The sequence below is a fragment of the Zosterops lateralis genome (assembly GCF_965231275.1).
Source record: "Zosterops lateralis genome assembly, chromosome: 15".
Taxonomy (NCBI): Eukaryota; Metazoa; Chordata; class Aves; order Passeriformes; family Zosteropidae; genus Zosterops; species Zosterops lateralis.
The window spans coordinates 13,509,859-13,536,516 of NC_139775.1; the positions used below are offsets into that span (position 1 = coordinate 13,509,859).

Sequence of the window (26,658 nt, forward strand, 5' to 3'; positions counted from 1 at the left end):
AGGGGCTAAACCCTGCCTGGTTGAGGGTCTAATCCCTGCCTGGTTGAGGGCTGATCCCTGCCTGGTTGAGTGTCTAATCCCTGCCCGGTTGAGGGTCTGATCCTTGCCCGGTTGAGGGTCTAATCCCGGCCTCATTGCCGGCTAAACCCGGCCCGGTTGCCCCTTCTCGCCGAGGCTTTGCCGCAGCAGCACTTTTTTTCGGTAGCCGGTGACAGCAGGAAGGGCCGAGAGCGGCTCTGAGCTGCTGTTCAGATGTTATAAAAAGAGTTTTCACTGTTCGGGGAGTCAGGCACTGGATGAGGGTGCCCAGGGAGGTGGTGGAGGTACCGTGCCTGGAGGTGTTTAGGATCTGGCACTGGGTGATGGGGTTTAGGTAGTGCTGGTGGATGGCTGGATAATCTTAACACTCTCTTCCAATTTTGGTTATTCTGTGATTTTTAGGAGACCTGTATAGGAGTCCCGAGTCGATTTCCATTCAAATGACTGCTTGTTGCTTAGGTAGAGGCAGAATTTATATGTCCTGGTCAGTAGGGTGGATGTACCTGTTATTTTGCTTACCTGTGAACTATATGTTTCTCTTATTCCCACTACTTTTTTTATTCCCACTGTATCTTTGACTTTTCCAAGATTAAATAATGCATCTCTCTCCTGCACTCTACATGCAGAAAAGATTTGTCATGCTTGAGGAGTGCAGCTCTGCTCTTCATATTTTTCCAGTTTGGACTTTTTAAAGGAGTTTCATTTTTCCAAGATACTTCCTAGAGGTATCAACATTGTTTGTGGCAATCCTTGCTTGGTTAAATATTGGCTCTTTGCTTTTATTTCAGATATGAAGAAATAGACCTTGAAACAGGAATATTGGAATCCAAAAGAGATCCTGTTTCCTCAGATGATATTTATCCTATCCACATGATTTTGGATAACAAAGATGGCATACAAGGTTCCTGCCAGTATTTTAAAGAGAGAGTAGATATCACTGATCAAATAAGGAAGAAGGATTTGCAGCCTTGTTATACTTACAAAGAAGCTGTTGAAAAGTGAGTGAAATCCTTATATCTGATATTAAAATACTTCCCTAAATTCTAAAATTTCATCCTTACTCAATTTGTACAGATTATATCAAGAATGGTGTTTGTGGAGGGATTGATCTCTCTGTTTTTATGGAATCAATAACAATACATTACTTTCCCTTCTGTTTCTTAGATGGGGAGAGAAATTAGTCATAGTTGCTTCCCAAGAGCAGCGTTACAGAGCTTTAATAGGCTGGGAAGGAGACCCTGACCTGAAACTCCCTGACTTTTCCTACTGCATTCTGGAGCGTTTGGGCCGAGCCCGGTGGCAGGGAGAGCTCCAGAGGGACCTTCACAGTGGGGCTTTCAAGTAAGTTTGTATTCTTGCTCTGAGAATTAAATCTAAAGTTGTTTTTAGGTATTCTTGTGAATATTTGAACTCTCATCTGCACTGTAGTGTTTCATTCTCTCTACCAGAAGTGCTTGGTTTTGGGAGCCTGTTTGGTAGGACTGTACTGGTCTCATCCTTGGGTTCATTATCCTTCCTGATATTTTCTCAGTGAGCCAGAAATTTGTCTGGTGGGTCAATACACAGGTTTCTAATTTGTGGAAGTTCTTGCTTTTTCTAAATTAGTTTTTATTCAAATTTGGGAGGGAAAAATGGTTTTCATTTCCTTTTCTAAATTGCTGGCTAAGTATCTTACCCAAGTTCTGAAGGGATTCTTGGATGGCCACCTTTTGTCCATAACATTTCCCTGTGTGACATCTCCATTGAGTGGGAGCCTGAGTTACCAGCTCCCAAACTAGACCATGTATTTTGCTGATGGAAGAGCATTACACACCTTCTTAGAGAACTTCTGGATGTGTCCTGAAGTTCTGGAGAATATCAGCATTGCTCTGAGGATTTGCTGCTTTTAGGATATGAGTGGGTTGTGGCTTGTAGACCACCTGGCATTGTTTTTTGCCACTTAGGGAGCTCTTATAAGTAACTAAGATGATGGGGACAGAGGGGAAAGCTTTTATGGATGCTTTTCTGTCAGTTTGGTGGCCCAAACCAGCTCACTGAGGTGGGAAATGAATCCCAGAGCTGTTACTAGGAGGGCAGTGGCTGCAGCATAGCCACGAGTTAGGATGGAAAAGGAGGGCATGGGGACAATGCTGATTCAACCCCCTCATCAAACCATGTCATGACACTCTGTGCCTAAAGGCTCTAGGTTAAAATCAGAGATATTTCTCTGTTTAATTGGATTAACTCTGAAAATAAATTTCACAGGTTTTCTTAATTGTGGCACTTCCTAACTCTGAGTTTTGAGTCACTTTGAAAACTCACGTGTCACTAAGATTATGCGTAATATAGATGAAGTGTTCTGCACACTGATAGTTAGAATTTGTTTGCAAAAATTCCTATTCCTATAGATATCTTGCCATCTTTTCTTTAGAGTGGATGCTGGAAAGCTTCATTATCACAGGAGGGTGTTGGACAGAAGTGGTCTGATAACGATGCAGTCCCACGTCGTCCGGCTGCCCAGTGGGGCACAGCAGCACTCCATTCTGCTGCTCCTCACTCGCTTCCACATCGATAGGTATGATTTAAGGCTCTCCTGGGTACACTTTGACCTTTTGCTGTGATGAGGGATTGTTCTGTTGTCACAGAGCCATCAACGTTTCCTGGAATTGACGCTTTCCAATTTATTAACTCCTCTTCCAAATGTTGGAGACTTTGAAACTTGCTTTGGAGCTGTAAACACCTTGTCACCTGCCTACATCAACGTAACTCTTGTTTTTGTGGCACTAATCATTCCCTTAATTTTGACTGTTTTCAATTAAACACATTTCTAGTAGATTTTTGTTTTGTTTTCCTATCTCGTTTATGATTAGAACTTGTGCTTCTGTGGGTTGCCAGTGAAGTAACAGCTTGGGCTTAGTCATTGTTTGCTCATTGAGGTCTTTTCTTAGAGATAAATTATCTCATGTGCTATTCACAGGAGGGAAAGAAAACCAGAATTCCTAAACCAATCTGAGAACACTTAGCATACTTTCTCTAGTGGCTGACAGTTTCTAGAGCTACAACTCATCTTTATGAAGTTATATGCATAACTTACATGTAAAATAATTCTCTTTTTTGGTTAGGAGGAGCAAATATGATATTCTGATGGAGAAGCTCTCAAGTATGCTAAGTGCTCGTTCAAACCAGATGGATACATTAGGAAACTTGAGGGAAGAATTGGTGAGATGAATTACTCTTTCAAATTCCCACTCAGTAGAATCTAGATGCTGAGTATCAAAGACTCATTCATACCACCTGCTTCTAAAGTTGCACAAAATTCTGGGCTAGGATATCAAAAGAAGGATCTTAAAAACATACTAGATCAAGCTGCTGGTGGTGTTTGTCATAGGGGAGCAGTTCTGTTCCAACCACAACCTCAGAAATGTTTTGTCAGTGGATGTCTTGATGCAGTTCTTACTTTTCCACTGCTGCTGTTGTGTGGATGGCAGAGCTGGAGGGATACAACACACTCAGGTTCTGCACTCAAAGGTTTTCAGGTTCCTTATGGATATCCTACCCCAAAATACTGTGTTGTAAGAAGAGGTGGTATGAATGCCTTTGATAGTAGTCAGCAGCAGGTGAAGCTTTTGGGCTGCAGTGACTTTTGCCATTTCTCTTTGCATCAGGGCCTTTGTGAGAGAACCTTCAAACGTCTCTATCAGTACATGATGAATTCTGGCCTGGCCAAGGTCGTGTCTGTCCCCTTGCAAGACATAAACCCCAATGGAGGACCCTACAAGACAAAGAAAGGTGACTGCAACAGTGGCTTTGCTTTTTGTGTGTTTACATTGATGCCAGTCTATCTAGGAGCTTCATATCTTAATTTAGAAGAGGTGTAAGTAAAAAATCTGTCCGTGCAGTTATGTAGATAAATGTGCTACTAAAGTTAAAATGCTGCAGCTCACTTGAATTAAGCATTTGTTGCATATTTTTAAGGAATGAATGTCATCAAGTTTGTTGGATATCAGTGTAAGCTGTGGATGGGATAAGCCAATACAGAGTAGGAACAAAGCAGTCTGCTGATCTTTCAGGTCAAAGGTAAATGACAAGTCAATGAACTTGACAAAAAAATACAAAAAGTTATGTTGAAAAGAAGGCTCATTACAAAATAAGTTAAAAACCAGACCAGTCTTGGTTATGACTTTCCCTGACAGTCAAGAGAATGCAAAGCTGATATCAGGGTTGAGGTAAGTGAGATACCCAGAAACTGCTCTCCAAAAAAGCCACAATCTGCTATGGGGTGGTTTAGTTCATAACCAGCTTTGAATGCAAATTTAATTGGTTCACAAGAACTGCTGATAATTTCCAAACATGGTGGAAAGACAAAGAAGAGCAGGACTGCATGAGGAAAGGGAACAAAAGAAAGCAACTGTTCTCAGAAAAAGATACAGATAAAACTTGCACAGGGAAAAAAACTACAAGAAATAATAATTGGAGGTATGAGGAAGGATAGTACCACCAATGGAGTTAATGGAATTCCTAATGGTTTAATGGAATTCCTAATGGAAATCTAAACCAAATCCTTAATCACAGAAAATCCTAAGAGGCAGATTTGCAAGGTTAAAAAGAAAATAGTTCTGAAAGATAAACAGTGTCTATTTTAGAGATATAATGAACTGTTTGTGAGGAAGAAACAATCAATCTGATATGAATTAAACATTGCAAATTACATAGTCTTTGTGAGTAGGAGTGATCTTAAAGGAGCAAGTGAAAGAGCCCATAAAACCATGAAAAATTCCAGAAGACAAAAAAAGAGTTCAGATTACATGGGGTTGGATTAAGGCTCTCAAGACAACAAATTCCTACAAATCTTTTAAGTCTGGGGAAAGGAAATTCTCTGTAGGGAAAGTATTTTCTGAGCAAAGAGAAGCAGAGGGTAGATACAGTATCAAGCATGGCTGAGAGACATAACCCAGGTCTTTCAGTGGTGTTCTAATGAGCTGCAAACACTTGGAAATAAAACCCAAAGACTAGAGACATCACTCCTAAAAAACACTTTACAGGCAGTAATAAAAACATTTAACTTCCAATTAAGGTATTTACTTAGAAGACAAGAAAATACAAGTCCACTTATAAGCCTGGTGGCAGCCCCCAAGGCATGGGTGTTATATGCTCTGTCAGAGACTGGCAGAACAGCAGCTGCATTTACTGCTTTATTTTGTTGGGAAAAAAATGCCACTTGATGAATCTTTCACTTGAATGGTAATTCCATCTTACAGATGTAAAAGCTCAAAATCCCCAAAAGTGCCTTAAAAACACTAGGTATTAAAGGAGGATGAATTAATAATAGCTGATTTTCAGCAGAGATCAAGATAGTTTAATCTCTGGAGTTACACAGGAAAGAAGATAGAAATATGTGGGACAAGCTGAGGATGAAGCCAGAGCATCTGCTATGGGAAGAACATTATTGGGCGGCAGGAGCTAAAGGAAAAAAAGGCATTGGTTTGTTTTGGGGGATTTCTTTTCTGTGGGGAGTTTTTATGTTTGTTTTTTCAAATACTGCTTCCAATTAAAGTTAAGGGGCTGTAGAAATAACAGTGCTTGCGACTCTACCAAAATGCCAGCACTTAAATCCCAAGCAGCATCCTGGGGAAAGGATTCAGCTCAAGGGAAAATGATGGAATCATGTGGCCTGGAGCACAGTGACATGGTGAAGTGACTGTGGGTTAACTGTGTGTCAGCTGGGCATCAGATAGATCTGATCAACTGCTCAGATATATAAACACAAGATAAAATTCATCAGCTGAAACCTTGGTAATTCCAACCAAGGTCTTCACCTGGCCTTTTCACAGCAGGCTGTAGCAGAGGAGCAGGGATGGCTGGAGACATTCTCCCCACTGCTGTAGGATGAACTGGCTGAATCACTGCAGTTTGCCAAGGTGGCAGTGTCCAGTAACCCAGTTAGAGTTACCACTGGTGTGAAAAGGTCCAGCAGGAGCTCAGTGACACTGAGGAGAGCAGGACCTCAGCTCTCCTGCAGCCATCTGTCCTCACTCTGCCCTTTGCTGGGAGGTTCCAGTGAGTGGAGAGTTACCACAGCACAGCTGATGGACAGGAGCATGCTAAGATGTGGAATTAAATCATCTATAAGAATCTTGTGGCTGGTGGGCAGTGTGTTCTGTCCTTGTAAAAAGAAATGGGTTTATACCCAGTGAGTGATCTTCCAGTCAAATATGTGTTCTGGGGATCAGCACTTAATCCCTCCATTGATTTATTTATGCTGTGGAAGTTTCTCCTACTGGACAGTCCTAGCATTGACACAGATGTGAAGGTTTGGAGCACCTCGAAAATTCACCTGATTGCCAGATTCATACAAAGGTTAAAGCCGTTGCAAACTTTCCTAGAAATACCCAGCTCTCTTTAGTTGTTTGTTCCCCATTGCCCTGCTACTTCTTCATGTTGCTGAAAGAAAGTTGTTTAAAGCTGTGCACAGCCCCTGCACTTTCTCAGGAGTTGTTACTAACACTCATTTTTCACAGGGACCGACGTCATGGTCCGTTGCCTTAAACTGCTGAAGGAATTTCGGAAGAAAATTGAAGATTATCATGATGATGATGAAGAGATCATCACAAAAGTTGTTCAGCCTGTGGATATTGTTTATGAAAGGGATATGCTCACCCAGGCTTATCAGCTAAGTAGGTGATGTAAGGCACCTGAAGACTTTTCCCATTACCTCCTTGCTCCTTGTAGTATAAAATAAATGTGTGTATTGCAGGTGATTTTACATTCTGGTTGCTTTTGTATCAGAAAGTGTCAATTTTTCATAGGAAAATGAGCTTTATGTCCAGATTAGACAGGGGGTGCTGGCACCTGTTAACCCATCCTGAGAGCTTACCAACTATTCAGTATCACCCAGAAAAAGCAGGATGTTGTGATAGAATGAGAAAAGATGAAGCAAACAGTGTTCCTTATTCTCCTATTTCTTTTCCTTTCTAAATGGAGAAATGAATATCTAACTGTGGAAAGCTGCTAGGGAAAAAAATCACCCATACTTCTAATTTGAAGCTGTCACCTCCATACCTCATTCTGCTGGGCACTGCTTCATGTAAAATTGTGGTTTATGACAGTATTTGGCTGAATATTTTATGTGTCTGTAAAAATGCCTTCAGTTAGTGGGGAATCTTAAAATTAATATTCTGGCATATACTGTTGTTCAGGAAATATTAATGTATGTAGAAAAAAATACATATATAATGCAGTCAGATTATTTCTCTGAGATTTTGTTTTGTTTTGTTTTGTTTTCCTTTCTGCAACAGTTGAAAGTAGAGGAACCAAAGGTATTTCTCAGGCAGAGCTTCGCCTGGCTATGAATGTGGGGAAGCTGGAAGCCAGGATGCTCTGTCGTCTTCTGGACAGGTACAAAGTTGTCAAGGTAAGGCTAAAATAAAATAATTCAGATACTTATTGAAACTGCAGGTACAGTTTTGATTACTCTGGGAATAACATTGTTGACCTCAGATGTTAGAAACAGCAGAGATTTGAGAATGACAGTGGGAGAGGCTGGTAAGATGGAAAAGAGAATTAATTCTGTTGAGTAAAAGGGGTGTAAGGCAAGGGTTCAGAATTAGGATTGCAACCTGCTCTAATCAGAGCACTGAAGGAAAGACCCTCTCTGTCCATGTAAAATCATTCACCTACTTGCTTTTCATTCATCTACTTTACTTTTTGAAAATACCAGGAAATTCTGGAGCAAGACAGTTACTTCTCTAGGAGTTACGATGACTGAACTTATTTCCAGATATTTCAATGTTTTTTCATGTCACAAGAGAAATCCAACTGTCATGTCTTGCATGCTCCCAATGGTCCCTTTCCACAAAGGCAGGATAATTGCCATCTTCCCTCAAGGGGGAATCTTTTTAGAAAAATCCTGTCATTCAGTAAAAAGTTCTGTAGAGTTAAAAACAAACTTTATAAACCTTTGGAATATCTATACATATTTTTCCCCAGTCAGCTTTGAAAATGAAATCTTCCCTTATTGATAGGTGAAGTGTGTAAGTTTGTAGATCCTTGAAAGCTCCTGCTGTAGCAGACAGGGCAGCAGCACTTCCACTGAGGTCTGAGTCACTCAGAGTGCTGCAGTCCCCTTATTTCACAAACATTTTTGTTCTGAAATAATTGATGTCCACTCTGACTACACACTGTTTGTTCTTCTTCAGACTTTTTTCCACCCCACATACCATAGGAGTTCCTTTCTACTACACTGGTAATGCAGATTTGTTTCTTTTTCAAGCACAGGATTCCTTTCGATTTTTCTGTGTGAAGGTTAGGGGCATTCTTGTTACTTAGAAAAAAATGAATGACATGGTATCTTTTGATGTGGGGGAATAACACTGAGAACATTTTCCCTCTGTTGATGCTGGGGAATACTGATAGAATGAAGAAGCAAGATGGTAAAATAACATTCCAACTGTTTCCTTAGGGTTTTATGGAGGATGAAGGTCGGCAAAGGACAACAAAGTACATTTCCTACATTTTTGCAGAGGAGAGTGATTTAAACCGTCAGTTTGAGAGGGAGAAGGCCAGGAGTGAGCAGTTGGCTACAGTCACTTTGGCTGTGGTGCCAGAAGAATCCCCACCTGTGGGAGATGTGTTTCCTGGAGAAGAGGAGACTGTGGCCTCAGAGTCTGACAATGAGGAAGGGAAGGACAAGAAGAAGAGAGGAAAAAGTCAAAAGGCCAACTCTGGTTCTCCGCAGAAATCACGTGTTCAAGATGATGTCCAGCAGACAACACCAGCCAAAGGTAACTTGTGGTTTGGAAATCTGGACAACAACCTGCATTTTTCTTAGGGATCATATTATTAAAGAACAAATAACATGTTATTAGCTTCCATTATGGGTTTTGGTCACATATTTATTTTTAAGCCTATTTGGTTTTTTTTTTCTGCTTTCCCCCCAAATTGTTATGTTTAGAGCACCAAGTGTGTTAAACTCTGGAGATTCCCAGGGCTGAGGTGTGACCTGGTGTCCATGTCCTAGCAGTGTTTGTGCTGCCTCTCCTGACCCCATGCCACATCTCCCCTTTTCCCTGTGCTCCTTGGTTATTCAGGGTTGGGATGACTTGACCCACAGCCTTACTCACCTGAGCATTTTGTAACAAAAATGTCTTGTCCCCTGAACTTAGTTACCTCAGCTTTTTCTTTAGTTATTTGGAACATCTTAGAGTGAAAGCTACCAGCCTTTGGGGGACATATTTTAGAAATATGTGGTGGGGAAGTTTTACTTATTCTCTTTTTTACCTATTCTCTTTTTTACCTATTTAAATGTTCCTACAACTTTTCTGATAAACTCCAAGGGAAGAGAGGAGATCTCCATTTTTCTATGTAGATTATCTTTGGAGTAATACTAAATTCTTATTCTCACTCTACTTTGAGTCAGAAAAGTCACATTTCTGGCAGAACTTGAGAATCTTTGAGACAGAAACTTGCCTTTCTTCAGCAGTTTCTGGATAAGCCCTTCATGGCTTTCCAAGCTGTGAAAAGGTTTCCGCATGGAGAGAATTATTTGATGACAGAGGGTTCACCTTTTTTTTAAACTTTACTTTTGGAGGCTGAATGCAGTCTTGTATGGTCAAACCACTGCTTCCAGCTGAGCAGAGCATGTGAAAAGTGTAGCAGAATGCTTTTATGTGCAGCTACCTGGGTGGATGGGAGAATGAATGGCTCTTAGAGAGAAAGCTGAACAGGGAGAGCAGAACAATTACAAGGCTTTTTGCTCTCAAACCAGGCTCAAAGCCAACAGCTGTGAAGTCTCAGCGGAAGAAGCAGCCTTCCCCCCAAATTCTTGAAGATCCTGAGGAGCTCCAAGACAACATTTCAGGGGATAGTTCAACTTTGGGAGCCCTAAAGCAGGAGTCCAATGTTTCTACCTGTGCTCAACCCATGGATGAGGATGGAGATGGAGATGTGGCTGTGGTGGAGGAAGTCAGACTTGAAGATCCGAAGGTAAGACCACATGTCTTAATATCTTCTTGTTGGTACAGCTGTCTGAGCTAATTTTTGTGCTCTTATAGCAAGACTTCAAACTAGAGTTTTTGTATTTATTAATCAAATTGTTTTGGGGTTTTTTTTTAATTATTTTCAAAGTACATTCATATTTTGGCTGCGCTGCATTGTAGGTGTAAGTAAAGATTTTTCCAGGAGATAGAAGATGTCCAGAATACAGTTCTGGTTTAGTTCCCTGGTGGTCTCCATATTCTGTGTTGACTGAATGCATGTCATAGCTTCATGCAGCACACAGGTGCTGCTTATGATCCACTGCCTCCTTTCCTGGGAAGGGGAGATAAGAGAAAAATCTTCATCTGAATAGTTTGTTGTAAATAAATCCATCCAGAGTGGGAATTACTCCGCCGCTGCTGTATGAGGAGCCCCCGTTGGGCTGCAGGCAGTGGCTGGTGGATGTCCCACTGGGATGTGCTGTGTGCTGTCCCCAGAAGCCCTGCGGGCACAGGAAGGAGAAGCGTTCCAAGGCCGCAGCAGCGGAGAGACCCCACGAGACCTACAGGCTCCTGAAACGCCGCAACCTCATCGTGGAGGCCGTGAGGAACCTGCGCCTCATCGAGAGCCTCTTCACGTGAGCACAGCACCACTGGGGGCTGGGAGTGCTGGGGGCTTGTTCCTGTCTGCCTTTGATTGTCCCTGCTGTAAGGATGGAGAGGGTGGAACAGGGACGGGGTGTGTGTCTTAGTTTGGGAAGACAGGTGTCTGCCAGGGAAAAGCCAGAGCTTCCCGTGGAATGGAGAATGCAAACACTCTCCCTCTGAACTATTAGAATTTTGGAATTAAGAGGCTTTCAGACAAAGATGTGGGAATAGGAATAACAGTTCTTTACTAGGAATATAAAAAAATGTAGTAGTACAAAAAAGCAAATGAACAAAAAGAGAGAAAAAACACTGACAGAGTCACAACACAACCTGGCACCCTGTTGGTCAGGGTGTTGGAAACAATCCAGTTAAGTTCTCCTGGAGTGACAGATGTGGTTCTGCTGGAGTAGAGATGATCCTGTAGAAGGGTGTAGTTTTCCTCTGAAGGTCCAGTGGTGGTGAGATGGGTCTGGTCTCCCTCTGGGAATCCAGTGCAAACAGGCTGTGCTGGTGTTCTGGATCCCAGGTTTGATCCAGGTGGGAATGCTGGGCTCCTCCCCCTGGGTGGAGCATCTCCCCATGGGATGATGGAATTGTCTCAGCCCTGCAGTGAGCCTGGATGGGCCATGGACAGCAGAAATCCCCTGGAGGGAGGATGGGTGGTGGAAGAGATAAAGAACACTGCCCCACCTGGTTTGAACAGCTGCCCATTAACAGGAAGACACCTGCCCACTCCCCCTGGAGCCATGAGGAAAGAAACACCTCCCCAGCCAGTTTCAACAGATGGGAAATAGAATACATTTTGCATTGAACCCAAGATAGTGTGGAGTGTTGAATCTTAATCAGCTGTTTAGAAGCAACAATAGTTCTGTGCAGATAACTACACAAGAGTGCTTTTATTCATTATATGTCTCATAAATGCAGATCAAAGAACTTACTTATCCATTCACAGTATGCCAGAGTTGGGGCCACATTGTAAGGTACAGCACTTCTCTGCTGCAGGATTCTTGCATCTGCATCAGTTTTATCTCTGCATAGTTCAGATCTTGTTCATGTGTTATTCTGTGTGGACTGGAGAGACTCAGGTCTTCATGTCACTCATCACTGGTCACTGGCATCCTAGCAGGGCCTCAAAGTTTGCTCTTCAATGCAGTTTTATGTGGTGTGGTTATATGTCTTCTCCTGACACCTTATCTGAGCTGAAGATACTTCCCTAAATGTTGTAGTGTCTTTCACCCTTTTTCACCTCCAAAAAGAAATGGAAGTTCTGGTGCTCTGCTGGATCCTAAATTGGCAGTACTGTGTTGTCACAAATAGGATTGCACCATCCATCTTTTGTGTCAGCACAAAAGATCCTGGCATGTCAGTGTATCCAGGGCTGCTTGCTGTAGGAATTTAGTCAGAAATCATGGCCTTACTCTCCCCTGATCTGAGAATTTTGAAACCTTCTGTCACTTTAATTGCAGAGAGTTACAAAATTAGAGCCTCATCTGGCACCAGCCTCATAAGTGATTGATTGAGTCACATCCAGGCACAGGCTTGGAAGATATTTCAGGTCTCTGCTGTCCCTTCAGTGCTGCCAACAGGTTCCTCACAGGTTCCTCAGAATCAGTGGAAGTTCTGTCCCTCCCCAATCTCTGCCAAGAAAATTTACTGATGTTTGCCTTCCATTTGTTAATCACCAGGATGTGGTAATCTTTTGGGACATTTGAAGTCCATGTGTACATTCAGTTATTGCTTCATTCCCTTATTAACTTCCAAGCTTTTTTTCAGAAGGGACTGAAAGAGCCCAGAATTAGGGCCTGGGACATCTGTGGGAGAATGCATGGGAACAGGCATGGGGAGAGTGAGGTGTGAGCACACCCCTGCCAACTGTGGCAAGGGAAGGAGGGAGAAGGGAGCTGGCTTCACATGGTGGAATCTGTGTGTCTGTATCTATGCTGTGAATGCAGGAGTCATTTCTGTGCTCTGAAACCACTGAATAAACCCTTTCTGCCTCAAGTTGAACTGAGCTCACAAACTGCAAGAACTGACTGCATTTGTTAAATCATCACCTAAAAAAGCTGTAGGTTCGCCTGACCTTAGGGAGCCTGCATTGGTAATTGCACTGTAGCCATGCCCTGGAGAATCAGGCATTGAGAATTTGCTGTTGTTCCCTAACAGGGAAAAGCTTGAATAGAAGGAAAATAGAGCTGAAATGTAAAACAAAGTTCCTAGTTGTCTCCAGCAAAAGGGAACAAGGACTGTTAGAAGTAGGGAAAGAAATGGCCATTCACCTCACATCCTCTAACAAACCACTCAGGCAGTTTGGAGCATTGCTGGCCTTAAAATGCAAGGTATCTTTGGCATCTTTTAGACTTCAGAAGATGGTCATGGATCAAGAGAAGCAAGAAGGTGTCTCCACCAAGTGCTGCAAGAAGTCCATCGTGCGGCTGGTGCAGCGGCTGGCGCGGGACGGGCTCCTCAGGCTCTACCGCACCACGGTCATCCAGGATGGCATCAGCAAAAAGGTGACAGCACAGGCACAGCCTTCACCTCATTTCTCACACTGCCCTGGGCCTTCTTACTGGAATGCCTGATGACTTCTCTTCTTGTAGCAGAAGCTACAATGGAGCTACCCAGAAGCTTCATGTCAAACTAAGCTAGTGTGAGAGCCAGATCACTGCTTTCCAGTATTGGGCTACAGATAACTAAGACCAAGGAATAAGCCAGAGATCAAAATCTCTGAATCTCCCTTCTGAGAGGTTCTGCTGCTTATCAGTTCTGTACTTCATGGTTCTCTCCTTGCACTGCCTGGCTGCACCAAAAATCTATTTAAACCCCTTTTGAAAGCCAAGTGTGTATGAAAAATCCTAAGTGAGCTTCTGAGTTGAAATACATACAACGTGATTTTTTATTTTAAAACAAAAATCCACTGTTAGTGAGGTTTATGGAAGTCAGATGTCTGTGGTTGTAGAGCTCAGACTTGTGACTTGCTCTACTGTGAAATGCTCAAAAGCAGGAAATTGAATCCACTGAAAATTATCTGCTGCATATTTAGTGTAAAGCACATACAAAATCTTACCAATCTGAATTGTGTGTGTGCTTTCAGCAGCAATATATGTCAGCTTGGCCTTACACCTAATGAGCTCTGACTTTTCATTTATTCCTCTCAGCCTAATATTTACAAGTCAAAGTATTTGTTTCTCAAATATTTCAGCTTTTAAAAACTCAAAACCCAAGGTTTGTAGAAGTTTATTGGTATGAAGACCATGTACTTTGGCCTCTTGTTTAAAACAAAGTAGCAACAGGCATTGTCATCCAAAAGTGTTGATGCTCTGTGAATTATTAAAACCATCATAGGATTTATCCATTGTGGCTACTGCTAATTCACTGTTAATCTCAGATAATTTATGCAGCTGATTAAGAGCCAGTATCTCCATAAGCAGCTTTTGTTTGTGTTGTGGTGCTGTGAGCAGGTGGAGTTTGTTGTGCACCCCTCGGTGAGTCCCAGCGATCCCCTGGTGAAAAGCGCCATCGAGCAGGTGCGGTTCCGCATCTCCAACTCCAGCACTGCAAACAGGCAAGTCAGCTCTGCCTGGGGTGGCCTGGGGGACTTGGCTCATCTAGAGGGTGCAGAAATATGCGGAGGAAATAAACACAAGCAGAAAAACCCAAACAAACCACCTCTTCTTTAGCGGAAGAGAAATGGAAGCACAAAGCTGAGGCGAGGTGCTGAAGTCAGGGAAGAACAGGAATTGAACTCTGCATATTTTGTACCTAAGTGCTGTGTGCTTTTACTACAGGATTAAAGCCCCCCAGACACCAACATCCCAGGACCACGGTGAGGAAGAAAACCAGGGGCAAGAGGCAGATCCTGATTCAGGAAAAATGCAAGATAGCTCATGTAAAGCTGATAATAGTCGGGCAGGAAAAATGGATGATAAAATGGGTGTAGCACAACTAAGGAACTATCACCCTGTTACAGGTACAGCCATCTTTGGGGTTTCTATCATCTTTCACCTTCCCAGTTATTATTAATAATAATTTTCAGATGTCTCCTAAGATACAAGGAGGTTTTTTCTTCTCCTATAGAAATAAAATTTGATTTATATTATACCAGTCTCTCTATCCAATGCTTTCTTAGCTGCTTACGTTTTTTACAACTGAACTGGAACATTTGTATTTACTACTACTTTACTATTTGTAACTTACGTTTATTTTCAACTGTCCATCTTTCCAGCCAGTTTTCTTCACATTAGTTGTGCACAGGGAGATGTTTCTCCTGCTCTAATCTTCTTTTTATTTATATTTGGTCTTTATTCTTCCCTTCAGTTCCAGGACTTGGACGTTCTCTTGGCTTTCTTCCCAAAATGCCCCGTTTAAGAATGGTCCACATGTTCCTCTGGTACTTAGTTTATGGACACCCTTTAAATAAAACACGGCAAAAAGGAGGTAGTGATGGTGAGAAAACACAAGGGCTGGATGAGAATGCAGCTGTAATTGATGCACAACCAGATGGGACCTTAGAAATTGTGACAACTGCTGTGAATCCTGAGACCTCTGCACAGGAGATAGAAGTAGATCTGTCTAATCAAACAGGTAAGAAGTGACACATCCTGACTTTACTACAGACCTTACCATGGTTCGACACTAAAAAAATAGATAAAAGCCTACTTCAGAAAGGTTTGAAAATCAGGAGTTCAGAGAATTTTCAGGTCATTTTAGATTTTCAGACTGCCAGTTGAGCACTGACAGTGAGAGTCTTGGTGTGAGTGTTGGGTTTGGTGTGTCTGAGGCACTGCTCTTGTTCCCAGTGTACGTGGACGACTCGTCGTGGATGCGCTACATCCCTCCCCTGCCCATGCACAGGGAGTTTGGCTTTGGATGGGCTCTGGTCAGTGACATCCTCCTCTGCTTGCCTCTCTCAGTCTTTGTGCAGATTGTACAAGTCAGCTACAAGGTACAGTGCTCTTTTGTTTTCTTCAAAGTCTGATGATGTCAGCTGTAGCTATAGGCTGGAACAAATATCTCCTTAATCTGTTTTAGCAAAACTAGACCCTGGAGAGGAGAGGAGACACTTCAGTCTTTTACAGAAAAAGTAGTTGCTTTCACAGACTCACAGAAAAAAAAAATCTATAGCCCTGTAATACTGCAAAGTCTTAAGCTACTATTTTGCCAAGAGCTTTTTATAATCTCACTGAATCCTCTGCCTCATTGATTAACAAGAATAATGTTTAAGCATTTTACAAAAGCAGTCAGGTTTGCTTAGAAAATATTTTAGTAGGCAGCTCTGGCAGCAAAGCTTTATACTTGAGGGGATAGTTACGTTTTGCATTTTGATTAACTTCTAAAATAATTCTAGGTGGAAGGTCTGGAAGATCTTTTAAATGATCCACTAAAAAAGCACACTCTGATCAGATTTCTTCCAAGGCCAGTCCGACAGCAGCTCCTCTACAAAAGGTAAGCAGTTGAGTCAAAATAAGTGACTCTAGAGAGGAACCAGCAGTGGCTGATTGTTTTCTCAGTTATTTCCTGTTTGTGTCAAAGAGAACTGTGGCACTTAAGACAAGGATCATCAATCTTTAAGGGATAGTGTGCCAAACTGTATTTTTCTCTCCCAAATAGAAGGTAATAAGAAACTAATAAACAATATTCATGTATCCTGTCAGGCAGTGCTTGAAACCTGGGAGGTTCTGTCCTTCATAACTCATCAGCAGGATGTTGCTTCTATATAAAACACACTCCTCACTGCTGCTAAATTCAGAATTTAATAGGGTCTAAGTGTTGTTGTCCTTCATAAATCTTTCCAGAGGTGCCATATTTCCCAGCTCCTCTGCCTCTCACACTTTCAGTTTCTCCTCATACTCTCCATGGCGTGTCTGCTATGGTTTGCCATTTCTCTTCCAAGAGATTTAAAACTCGAGATTGGACTGAATAAAGAAAAGTGATTTGAATGTGTGGAATCAAGAGCACCATGTTAGTTTTCCCCAGAAAGTCACTGCTGACAGTTTGTGAATGGTTGGAGGTTTATATGACATTTTCCAAACCTGCAGATGTGTCTTTGGTGAGGGAGCAGGGCTGGGCAGTATCAGCAGCCAAGGCTCTTGAGGAGCCCAGGTTTGTAATTCCAAAGCTATTGCTAAATCTTAGAAATTAGAGACTGGATTGATGGCATTTTCTGAAATCTGCAGGCTCCAAATGATGGGTTGATGCAAAGCAGTATGACACATAACCAAGCTGTCTCTTCAGCCTCCCTTCACTAGAACTTCTAACTGAGCCAAATTTCTAGGCTTGATCTTTCTGACCCCCAGACAAAACTCCTGCCAAAATCCAACTCCCATTTAACAGCATTTAATTTGATCTTAGTGAAGTTAAATGTGGGCAAAGCTAATTTTTTACTGACTGTCACAGAAACTAAATCTTGCAGGAGGTTCCTGCAACTGCCAGAATTTTGCCATAGATGTAGCTATGCAGGATGGAAAATGCTGCTCTTTTGGCTCTGCCAAAGCTTTAAGCAACTGAAAGCAGTTTCTTGGAGCAGTAATTTTAAACAACCTGAACTCCAAGAATCTTTGCCCAGTTCTTCATACATATACATAGAAAGGTCTGTATTTAGCAGTCATGTTTTCTTACTCCTGTCTTCTTTACATAACATGAAATTGTCTGCAGATCTGTTATTTCTGGCTAAATTTCTTTTTTGCTAGCAAAATTTTGCTTAGTATTTGGCTAAAATATTGGGTTTGTGATTTTAGGGAAGGAAATCTGGACTCTTGGGGTATTACATGTTTTCCATAGGTTGATAATTCAAGCAAAAGTAGCACTTCAGAAATTCTCTGACTCAGTGGTTTGCTGAAAGCTCAGGTTGTTGCATGAAAATGTTGGATTTTCTGGTGTCACTTTTCTGTTTTCATGACTGCTAACTGTAACACTTCTACCATTGCTGCAGGAGGTACATCTTCTCAGTGGTAGAAAACCTTCAGAGATTGTGTTACATGGGGCTGCTGCAGTTTGGCCCGACAGAGAAGTTTCAAGACAAAGACCAGGTAATTAAAAAAAAATTAAAAGGTAGTTACTCTTAATGAAATTTTCAAGATCTGGAGTTCATAATTACCTTTAATGAAGTACTGATATTTCAGATGTATGTGCAAACCTCCAGACCCAAGTCTCACTGTAAGTTGTGCAGATAATTTTTCACCTCTTTCTCTGGAAGGGAAATACTGAAATGTATAATGCTGAGCACTGCACACAATAATGACCCAGGAAGTCCCACACTGGCAAGACTTAATGAAAAATGAGTGTGATACATTCTTTTCCATCAAGGTGTTAAGCTTGGATGTGTGATACAGAGTAAAGGTGCTGATCAGAGTAAAATTATGAGATTAATATGCATCTTTTAGATAGAGGGCACCTGCAAAGGGGAAAGACCAGACTTTATGAGGTTAAGAAAGGTAATTAGGCTCCCAAACACATCCATGCAAGTCCCGAGTGAGGACTTGCAGGAAATAACCACTCTCTGGAAATTTGGAATATTCTGTGCACAAGGGAGAAAAGAAACTGTTCTAAAACTAGAAAGGAAATTCCTAGATTGCTGTCAAGGGAATCTGGGACTACAGTGCAATAGTGTGGGAATGGGTGTGGCCTTTGTGTCAGAGCAAGTGGCTAAAAACAGCAAAGCCAGAAACTGTCCAGTCCTAACCTAGCTGTGTCGTGCTGATGAGGCAGGATGTTTCAGTGATGTTTACAGCCTGGCCTGTGCTGTGTGTGGCAGGTGTTTGTGTACATGAAGAGAAACGCTGTGATTGTGGACACCACCATCTGTGACCTGCACTACAACCTGGCGCAGAGCAGCCGCCCCTTTGAGCGGCGCTGCTACGTCCTCAACACCCTGCAGGACGTGGAGAACTTCTGGTTTGATCTGCAGTGTGTCTGCCTGAACACACCCCTGGGTATGGCACAGCTGGGCCTCCTGAGCAGCCTCACTGCTCCTGCAGGGCACACCATTGCAGGGGGGAAATTCTGAATAATCAGAATCAATATGATTCCAACAGAAGCTGTTTATTGTTTATATTACATGTTAGATACAGATTCTAGGTCTACTGTCCATGTAGGCATCTCTGGGTTGGCAAAGCTGCTTCTTCATGAGGCAGGCACATATTCTTCAGGATATCCAGCTGAAGCATCCATCCTCACATTATGTTTCCCCTATCCAGGGTTTACATTTTTTGCAGACATTTTCTCAGGTTCTCTTCTTATTTTTGATCCTGTTGTTTTCTCAGTAACCTTGATGAATTCCTGAGAGCACTAACAACAAAACTGCAGGTGGTTTGATAATATTACTCACAACCAGTTTGGCTGATGCATCAGAATGGCCTATTATACAGATACATTGCTACACACCATAATTCGTCTTCCCTTCCTTAAACTTAAGCTGGGCTCTATTTTTTCACTTCTACTGTTTTGGAATGTAGTCCTGTGCATCACAAAAGAAAAAAAACACTAGGAGCTGTGTCCATATTATTCTGTGAAGTTGTGATGCACTTGAATTCATGGCAAAGCATTGCTGAAATGGAAGTATCAAAGTTGACAGTAGCCCTTGTCTGTGAGAAGCAGGCATGTTGTATTGAGAAGGGGTGAAAAATGGCAGTGAATTCTGTATTGTCATGCTGAGAGTGAAACCCCTTTATCTGTCCAGGAGTCGTCCGCTGTCCTCGGACAAAGAGGAGCAGCCTGGCAGGGGAGGAGAGTGCCCTGGATGTGGAAAAGGAGCAGGAGTCAGCAGTGAACAAACACAACCTGGAGCGAAAGTGTGCCATGCTGGAATATACCACGTAGGTCACCTCAGCCCCTGAGAGCTGCCTGAGCAGGGCAGGCAAGAAAAACTGGTCAAGTGTTGAGGATGTTACTCAGTAACAAAAGCACTTGAGACTCCAACATCTCAGCTGGGTGTTCTGTGGAGTTCAGAGGTGAACTCAGTCAAAGGAGATGATCTTCTGTTTGGCGTTCCAAATAACTTGGCTGCCAAGCAGGTTATGCTGGAGGGATGGGATAAATTGGGATTTCCTTCCAGAACAGTACAGATGAACAGGACATCTGTGCTGTTGCAAGAGTCCTGAGGAGAGCAAAGTTGGGAGGGAGGGAATGCTTCCCAAGTACAGTGAATTCCAGGAGTAACAAATGTAAGGGTTTCTGTTGCTGTGCTTTCCATCATGGTGTCTCAAGTAGCTTCAGCAGTTCCCCAGTGCCACATTCTGAATGCTGTCCCTTTGTGCTGCACTTGGCTGTAATTGGTTGCAGATTAATTTCTAATGTGCACTGTGATCTAGAGGTGATCTCTGGAGCATGTAATCACACCCAGAATACCTGGGAGGGTTGCATGCTCACAACCTGTGACAGCCATGCAGAACCCCTGCTAAAGTTTTTATATTGTGTTGTGCACTGCGGCTTAGCTCTGTCAATATTTTATTCTGTTTCAATAAACAGTCTGTTTAAAAGTATTTTCAGTTAGTTCCATGTTGCAGGTAGATATATCAAGTTATCTTAAAAAAAATAATGGAGTTGAGGGACCAAATTGCATTGATCCTTGCTTGAACTTCTGCATATGGTCTCTTTGTGTGTCAGTAAATCTTTTAAATTGGATATCTGGTGTTTACTTGCAGTTGGGCTGGGGATGACTGTGACATCTTTAGGAAAGAAACAGTTTTGGGATGTAATTGATGGTGTAATGTTACCCCCTAAACTGGGAGGGCAAGGGGAGAGTGCTGCACATTGCACACACACCAGTTAAGAGCACTGGGAAGGAATCTGTACAAAATAATTCCTGTGGGTTTTGTTCCTCTTGCTGGTAGAGGCAGCAGAGAGGTGGTTGATGATGGATCCATCCCTGGAGATGGGCTGGGAGCTGCAGGTCTGGATTCCAGCTTTTATGGGCATCTGAAACGCAATTGGATCTGGACAAGCTACATCATCAACAAGACCAGGAAGGTGAGTATTTTAAAACTTATACACTGTAGTGATTTCTCCAGATTTTAACATTCTTAAGGTTGAGGTGGTGACACCAAATTCTTACTGTTTGCGTGCTCTCAGTAAGGATCTGCTGCACTGGAATTAAATGGATGCTGGATGTTCACAAATCTTGGTGCTGAAGTGAATGAAAGAATTGGACATAAATATTATTTGAAAACTGAATTTGACAATGGATTTGTTAGTGTATTCAACCAAAAGAGAAATCCTTCAGTGAGCAAGCAGTTCACACTACTCAGCGGTTCCTCTTGCCTCTGGAATGTAGCAGTTGTCAGACAAAAAGCAAAACATCCAAAACAAGGAAATACACAAGGGAAAAAATAAAAACAAAAAAATAGGGAGCCCAACACATGCAAATGAGAATTCTGGCTAATGTCCTGTCTCTGATGGAAGCTTGTAAGAGCAAAGGATATTTCCTCAGAATGCTCTCGCAGCTGTCTGCAGTTTTGGCTCAAGGCCATTCTAAATCTGGGGCTGTTTCAAAGCAGTAATAGCTTTTTTTCTTTTAGCATTAATTTGTCTGGGTTTTGAGCATATATAAGTCTTTACTATGCCCAGCCTCCTGTGGCAAAGTGTTTCAAATTCCTGCTATGTGCCACCACTTCTTTTTGGTGCCTTAAGCTCCCCAGTAATTGAAGAACTAAGGGAAGCTGTGAAAAACACATTTTTTGTTATTCTTGCTGTTTCACTGGATTTTTGTAAAGATCTCTCATGTCTCTCATATTCATCTCCTTTTTTCAAGACTGACATCTACTATTCCCAGCATGGAACTGTCCTGTCTTTAATCATTCTGGTTGCCTTTATTTTAACCCATGATAGTTCTACCTGTCCTTCTTAAGGTGGAAATACAATCTGAGAGTGCTTTAAGGTTGTGGCCAAGCACAGGTTTTTACATTTGCTTAGTGTTGCTTTATTTCTCTAAGAATCCTATCCATTTCCTTTGCTTTTTCACCATCACCAAGCACTGAGCAGGGACTTTTCACTGAACTGCCTGTAATTACTCTCCCCTCAGCAGTGCACAAATCAGAGCCTAGCAGTGGATGTAAAATTAGAGTTGCTAATTTATTTCCCTCAGGCAGGATCATTTCACTTTTAATTCTGTCTGCTCTTCAGTCACCTCATTGTTGAGCAGTAACACGACCTCCAGCAGCTCTTTGGTCTCTGCTTTTCTCTCCACATCTTGGGACCAACTTCTGCCCCCAGTGTACTCCACACAAGAGAAATGGTTTTAACAGAGAATGGCAAAACATCCAATACATTACAGTTGGTTCAGTGTCAGATTTAGGATGGGCAGAATGTGCTATAGGAGGCATTTACTCAGTGTTTGTGTGTGCATTTTGGTTTTGTGCTTTTCAGAAGTTCCTTAGGAATGTAAAATGTTTTGGAAAAATGCTGTTTTACAGCAAACCCTGCTCAGCCTCTGTAACAATGAAAGAATCCTGCATTTCTTTTCCAGTAATTACTGCTTTTAAACTTGAGGAGATTTCTAACCTTCACAGTCTAGTGGTCATTCCAGTGTGATTTAAGAAAGCTCTGGAGCCATTCTAATGTGTGGTAGCAATAATACAAATGAGTTCTTTCTTATTGCCAGGAATCTTTTCCTTTACACTGAAAATTTATTTCTGACACTGCTCAGATTGTAAAAAATAGATTGTTGTTAAAACCAGTGCTCCCGTTTTGCATGTCACATTTTTTAAAGCTGTGTTGTCTTAGGAAAATACAGTTCCTGAAAATGGACTGACAGCAAGACTCCAGACCTTCCTCACCAAACACCCCCTGCCACTCAGCACTGGAGGTAAGGCCTGAGACTGTGCCACAGCTCCTCCTGCTTTTGTCAAACCAGCATGAAGGGTGTGGGCTGTTCTTGTCTCCTTCCAGCAATCTGGGATGCTCCTGGGGCGGTAAAACAGATAAATGATTTCATTCCCTATTACTGGCTATATGGAACAATAATTTTTTATCTAGTATTGATGACATGGGTTGGTCCTGTCTCTTTACAGTGATCTAGGATACTTCTGGGGCTGTAAAACAGATGTGTGAATAACTTCTTATAAAACAACAATTTCTATCCTTTGTAATTTCTGATGTGCAGTTTGCAGAAAGTCCAGAGGGACCAATGTTTTGTAGCATTGTTATCCAGGCTAATGTTTGAGCTAAGGAGAAGAAAATGCTGCAGGTTGAATGTAAAACCTCAGCTCTGTTCCCTTGTGTTTGTGCATTGTAAACTAGACTTAATTACTTGATGAGTCCTCATTAATGTAGGAATTTTTTCTGTGAGCTGGTGAGAAGGGGCAGGAAATGGGAAGACTAACAAAGAGCAATTCTGAGAGAGCATTTGTCTTTTAATTTACTGAAATTTTTCATTTGGTCTTTACACCTTAACCTTAACATACCTGTATATCTTAACATTGTAGAATGCCATTGCTACAAAGCTCCACTGCTGTAAATATGTCTCATTTTAGGGAACAAAATTAATATTTTGGGAGAAGCAAGGGTAGGACCAGAGTCACTTTTCCAGAAAGGGGAATGTGTTGACGTAACTAAAGAACCAACCCAGGATCGAACGAAACGAGTGAGAGGTGGAAAAAGCCTAAAGAGGAAGAGGCTTAGGAAAGATGTTGGAAAGAAAGCAAAGAAGAAAAAGAAAGGTAAGAAAAAGGAAAAAGCAGCATTCTTTACTATGCCTAGGCCTGCAGGAAGCTGCTTTGGAGAAGAGCGTGTGGGACAGGGCAGCTTTGTATCCATGTCAGTGGGGAGGCTCAGGTGTCCTGGGGAGGAGCAGCACATTATGCCCCTGAGCTGTGTGTGAGCCATGGCTGGAGGAATCCTCATGGAGTTTGTGCCACAGCAGCTCCCTGCAATCCATTATCAGCTCCTGATAGCTGGCTTAAAGATTCCTCATGGAATGATGCTCTAGGTTGCCAATTTGCCAATTAAAGTGTTTGTTTTCTCCTGCCTGGGAGAGCTGTTACTTCTTTTCACTTTTAGACTTTAGCTCCCTTCCTTCCTTCATCTCTCATTCTTACAAACTTAAGCTGCTGCTGAGCCTATGATAGAAGCTTGAGTCAATCAGAATGTAAAGTGCTGAGATCAATGTCTTTTTTTGTTTCCCTGGCTCTGTCAGAAGAGGACTCTGCAGACAAAAGCAAACGGCTGCGCTACCACGACAAGGCTGACCAGAGCGCCCTGCTGAGGATGACGCGGCTGCGCGTGACCTGGACGGTGCAGGAGGACAGCCTGCTCATGCTCTGCAGGATTGCCAGCCACGTGCTCAATGCCAAGGTGCTGAGCACACCCAGGGCTGCTGGGTGCTGCACACTCATTTCACCAGGCAGCACCTCCTGCCCTCACCGTGTGTGTAAGCACACACAGCGAGGTTTAACTGCAGGCACTTGTGTTCCTCCCGCAGGTGAAAGGGCCCTTTGTGCCCTGGCAGGTGGTGAGGGACCTCATGCACTCCAGCTTCGAGGAGTCCCTGGATAAAACCTCTCATTCCGTGGGACGCAGAGCCCGCTACATTGTCAGAAACCCACAGACCTACCTCAATTACAAGTGAGAACTTCTCTGTGTTCTTAGATACTGTAGCTGTGGTTCAAGCCTGACACTTTTTGTTTTCTGAAATTCCTTTCCCAGGGAACTTTCTGTAAACAAGAGACATGTTTTGGTGATGGCAAAAATGTTACATATTTTTACCTAGGAGGGGCTTCTCTTAATGTCCCTCTAGTCTGACCAATGTGATTGAAGAAGTTTGTCTTCTTCTCACCAATCAAATTGGTCTGTGTAGAATACTATAAATGTTCCCAAAAATAAATCAATCACTCTTTCAGCCTTCCAAAGTCAAAGTCTTTGTATTGTTATAGTGTACAATTACGACAAGATACAGGCTAAATTCTCCTGAAGGGACACAGTCCTCCTACACATTTCTTTGTTTCATGGCACTTAAATATTTCATCTTGTTTGCACCCTGCTGCTGTCAGATCTGTTTTGAACTGGGAAAATTTCAGCTCTGAGCCAACAGCTTCAATTGTATCTCTTGCAGAGTTTGCCTTGCTGAGGTTTACCAAGATAAGGCCCTCATTGACGAATTCATGAATAGAGAAAATAATTATGAAGATCCACAGGTAGGAGGGAAATATTCCAAAAATTCATAGGCTACTTTATGCTGTTTGGATTACTGAGTACTTCCACTGTGATTTCATGTCTTTTCTCTCCCTTGAACCTTTAGCTATTTTAAAAATAGCTTCATTGTAGAAATGCAGCATCATTGCTGGTTTGGGAGCAAAGTGGACACAGGGCAGCTTTCCAAAGGCACATAAATAGCCCCCTGTGCAACAGCCATTGTGTTTTCAATGTGCCTGTTTATCAACATCCGTGACTAAACATCTCTCTCTGCTGATTCTTTTTTTTTTATCCTTTCAGCCACGTTGTTATCTGAGCAAGAAAACATTTTTGCTCTGTAACTTATAATTTTTTATTCCAGTTGTGTGTTGAAATGTCACCTTAGCTTCTGTGGATGAGTGCAGGAACACAAGCAAATTTTATAATACTTAATTTGAGCAACCAAAAGATTTTAATTTTTTTTTCCATTTAAATGAACCATAATTTCAAATTGAAAAGTTGTTTACACTTTCAGTGCAAACGATTTCATTTTGACTTTTAGAATTTTTTCAGAACTGGGACAGTGTCACAGCAAGATGATTTTTATCCAGGAATGACAATTCATACCATTGTCAGAAAAGCCCTTCAGTTCTGTTGTTAGATTCCTGTTGCTTAAAGGAAGAGCAGTTGTATATTAATGAGACATCACTGAAATAAATGTGTGTCCCCATGCCCAATGTCTGTCTTTGGAAGGAAATACAAACTTGTTTCCAGAGAACATTCCTCTGATGTAACAGGTGTTCTCCAAGCCATGATTGTGCAAACAGACTTCATGGAGAACATGGAAAAGCCTGCAGGGCTTGAGCAGAAGCTTAAACATAGCTCTAGCTAAGAGATCTTGCTGTTAATTCAGGAAATTGTCTTAGAACATATGTTCATGGTGCTTGGCTTGTAGCTGTGAGCTGATTACAGATGGAACCTGCAACTGTTCACTGAATCAGGAAACACAAACTGCACAAGCTTTTCCCTGCCTTGCCTTGGCTGTTGGACTGCTTCTGACTTCAGAATTCAGCTGTTGCTACAAGGATTTTCATGCACACTTTAAAAGTAGAGGGGTTTTCCCCACTCTAAGAAATTGAGGTCAATGACATTTCTGTCTCCTCTTTTCGAAGGTTTGTGCAAAGGAGTTTAAAGAGTTTGTGGGAAGACTGAAAGAGAAGTTCAGTTCGACCCTGGGGAACCCCAAACTGGAGATTCCTGACACTCTGGAGGAACTCTTTTCCAGGTATTTTAATCATGGTGCTCTTGGCTCTGCACATGGGGTGAGGCAGTGAGAGGGGACAGCAATTCAGAGCAGGTCTCTTCTCTGGGAATGATTTACACCCTCTGTGCTCATACCCTGAATAAGAAAAGAAGTTTTACTAAATACAGCCAGCAATGTTTCTTTCACATCCACACTTCCTAAATACATATAAGTGATTTTCAGTTATTGGCACAATTTTGCTGATTTCAAACCATTCTCATTGCTAAATAAGATTTTAAACCAGAAATTCACTACTAAATTCATTCCTAAATTGTCAAGTCCTCAACCTTGGTGTTAGAGATGTTGCTACTCAGGTGTAAATTTTCATTGCAATAGAAATCTAGCATTTTCCAGATTAACTGGCCCCATTTTCTATCACAATTTGTAGCTGGTTGCTCAGCTGAGTCATCTCAATGCTGCTAAAAGTATTGATAAGGAAGAGCACTCAGCCTTGTACACCATTCTCCAGCTCCAGGTTATTAAGCTTTTTCATGATGATTAACACTTGAAGAGCAGTATAGAAAAATTGTATCTCAGACCATTTAATGATAATAAATTTAGCACTTTTGTAATTTTTCTTACTTTGGGAAGAGCTGTGCATTACAGCAAAAGTGCTGC

General features: G+C 42.0%; 1 protein-coding gene across 1 annotated transcript in view; it reads left to right on the forward strand.

The window, feature by feature from the left end:
• GTF3C1 (general transcription factor IIIC subunit 1) overlaps positions 1-26,658 on the forward strand; it is a gene marked incomplete at its 5' end in the record, with an annotated part of 39,990 nt that overhangs the window by 542 nt on the left and 12,790 nt on the right. The window contains 26 exons of the mRNA XM_083872460.1: positions 828-1,037; positions 1,204-1,380; positions 2,450-2,593; positions 3,141-3,237; positions 3,684-3,807; positions 6,537-6,692; positions 7,314-7,429; positions 8,477-8,798; positions 9,782-9,999; positions 10,488-10,627; positions 12,994-13,147; positions 14,096-14,199; positions 14,423-14,604; positions 14,952-15,218; positions 15,434-15,579; positions 15,982-16,079; positions 17,566-17,662; positions 18,388-18,565; positions 19,312-19,447; positions 20,465-20,600; positions 22,353-22,434; positions 23,102-23,287; positions 23,764-23,921; positions 24,049-24,191; positions 24,679-24,760; positions 25,910-26,022. Coding sequence (XP_083728586.1) covers positions 828-1,037; positions 1,204-1,380; positions 2,450-2,593; positions 3,141-3,237; positions 3,684-3,807; positions 6,537-6,692; positions 7,314-7,429; positions 8,477-8,798; positions 9,782-9,999; positions 10,488-10,627; positions 12,994-13,147; positions 14,096-14,199; positions 14,423-14,604; positions 14,952-15,218; positions 15,434-15,579; positions 15,982-16,079; positions 17,566-17,662; positions 18,388-18,565; positions 19,312-19,447; positions 20,465-20,600; positions 22,353-22,434; positions 23,102-23,287; positions 23,764-23,921; positions 24,049-24,191; positions 24,679-24,760; positions 25,910-26,022 — 3,966 coding nt within the window. The remainder of the gene's footprint in view (positions 1-827; positions 1,038-1,203; positions 1,381-2,449; positions 2,594-3,140; positions 3,238-3,683; positions 3,808-6,536; positions 6,693-7,313; positions 7,430-8,476; positions 8,799-9,781; positions 10,000-10,487; positions 10,628-12,993; positions 13,148-14,095; positions 14,200-14,422; positions 14,605-14,951; positions 15,219-15,433; positions 15,580-15,981; positions 16,080-17,565; positions 17,663-18,387; positions 18,566-19,311; positions 19,448-20,464; positions 20,601-22,352; positions 22,435-23,101; positions 23,288-23,763; positions 23,922-24,048; positions 24,192-24,678; positions 24,761-25,909; positions 26,023-26,658) is intronic.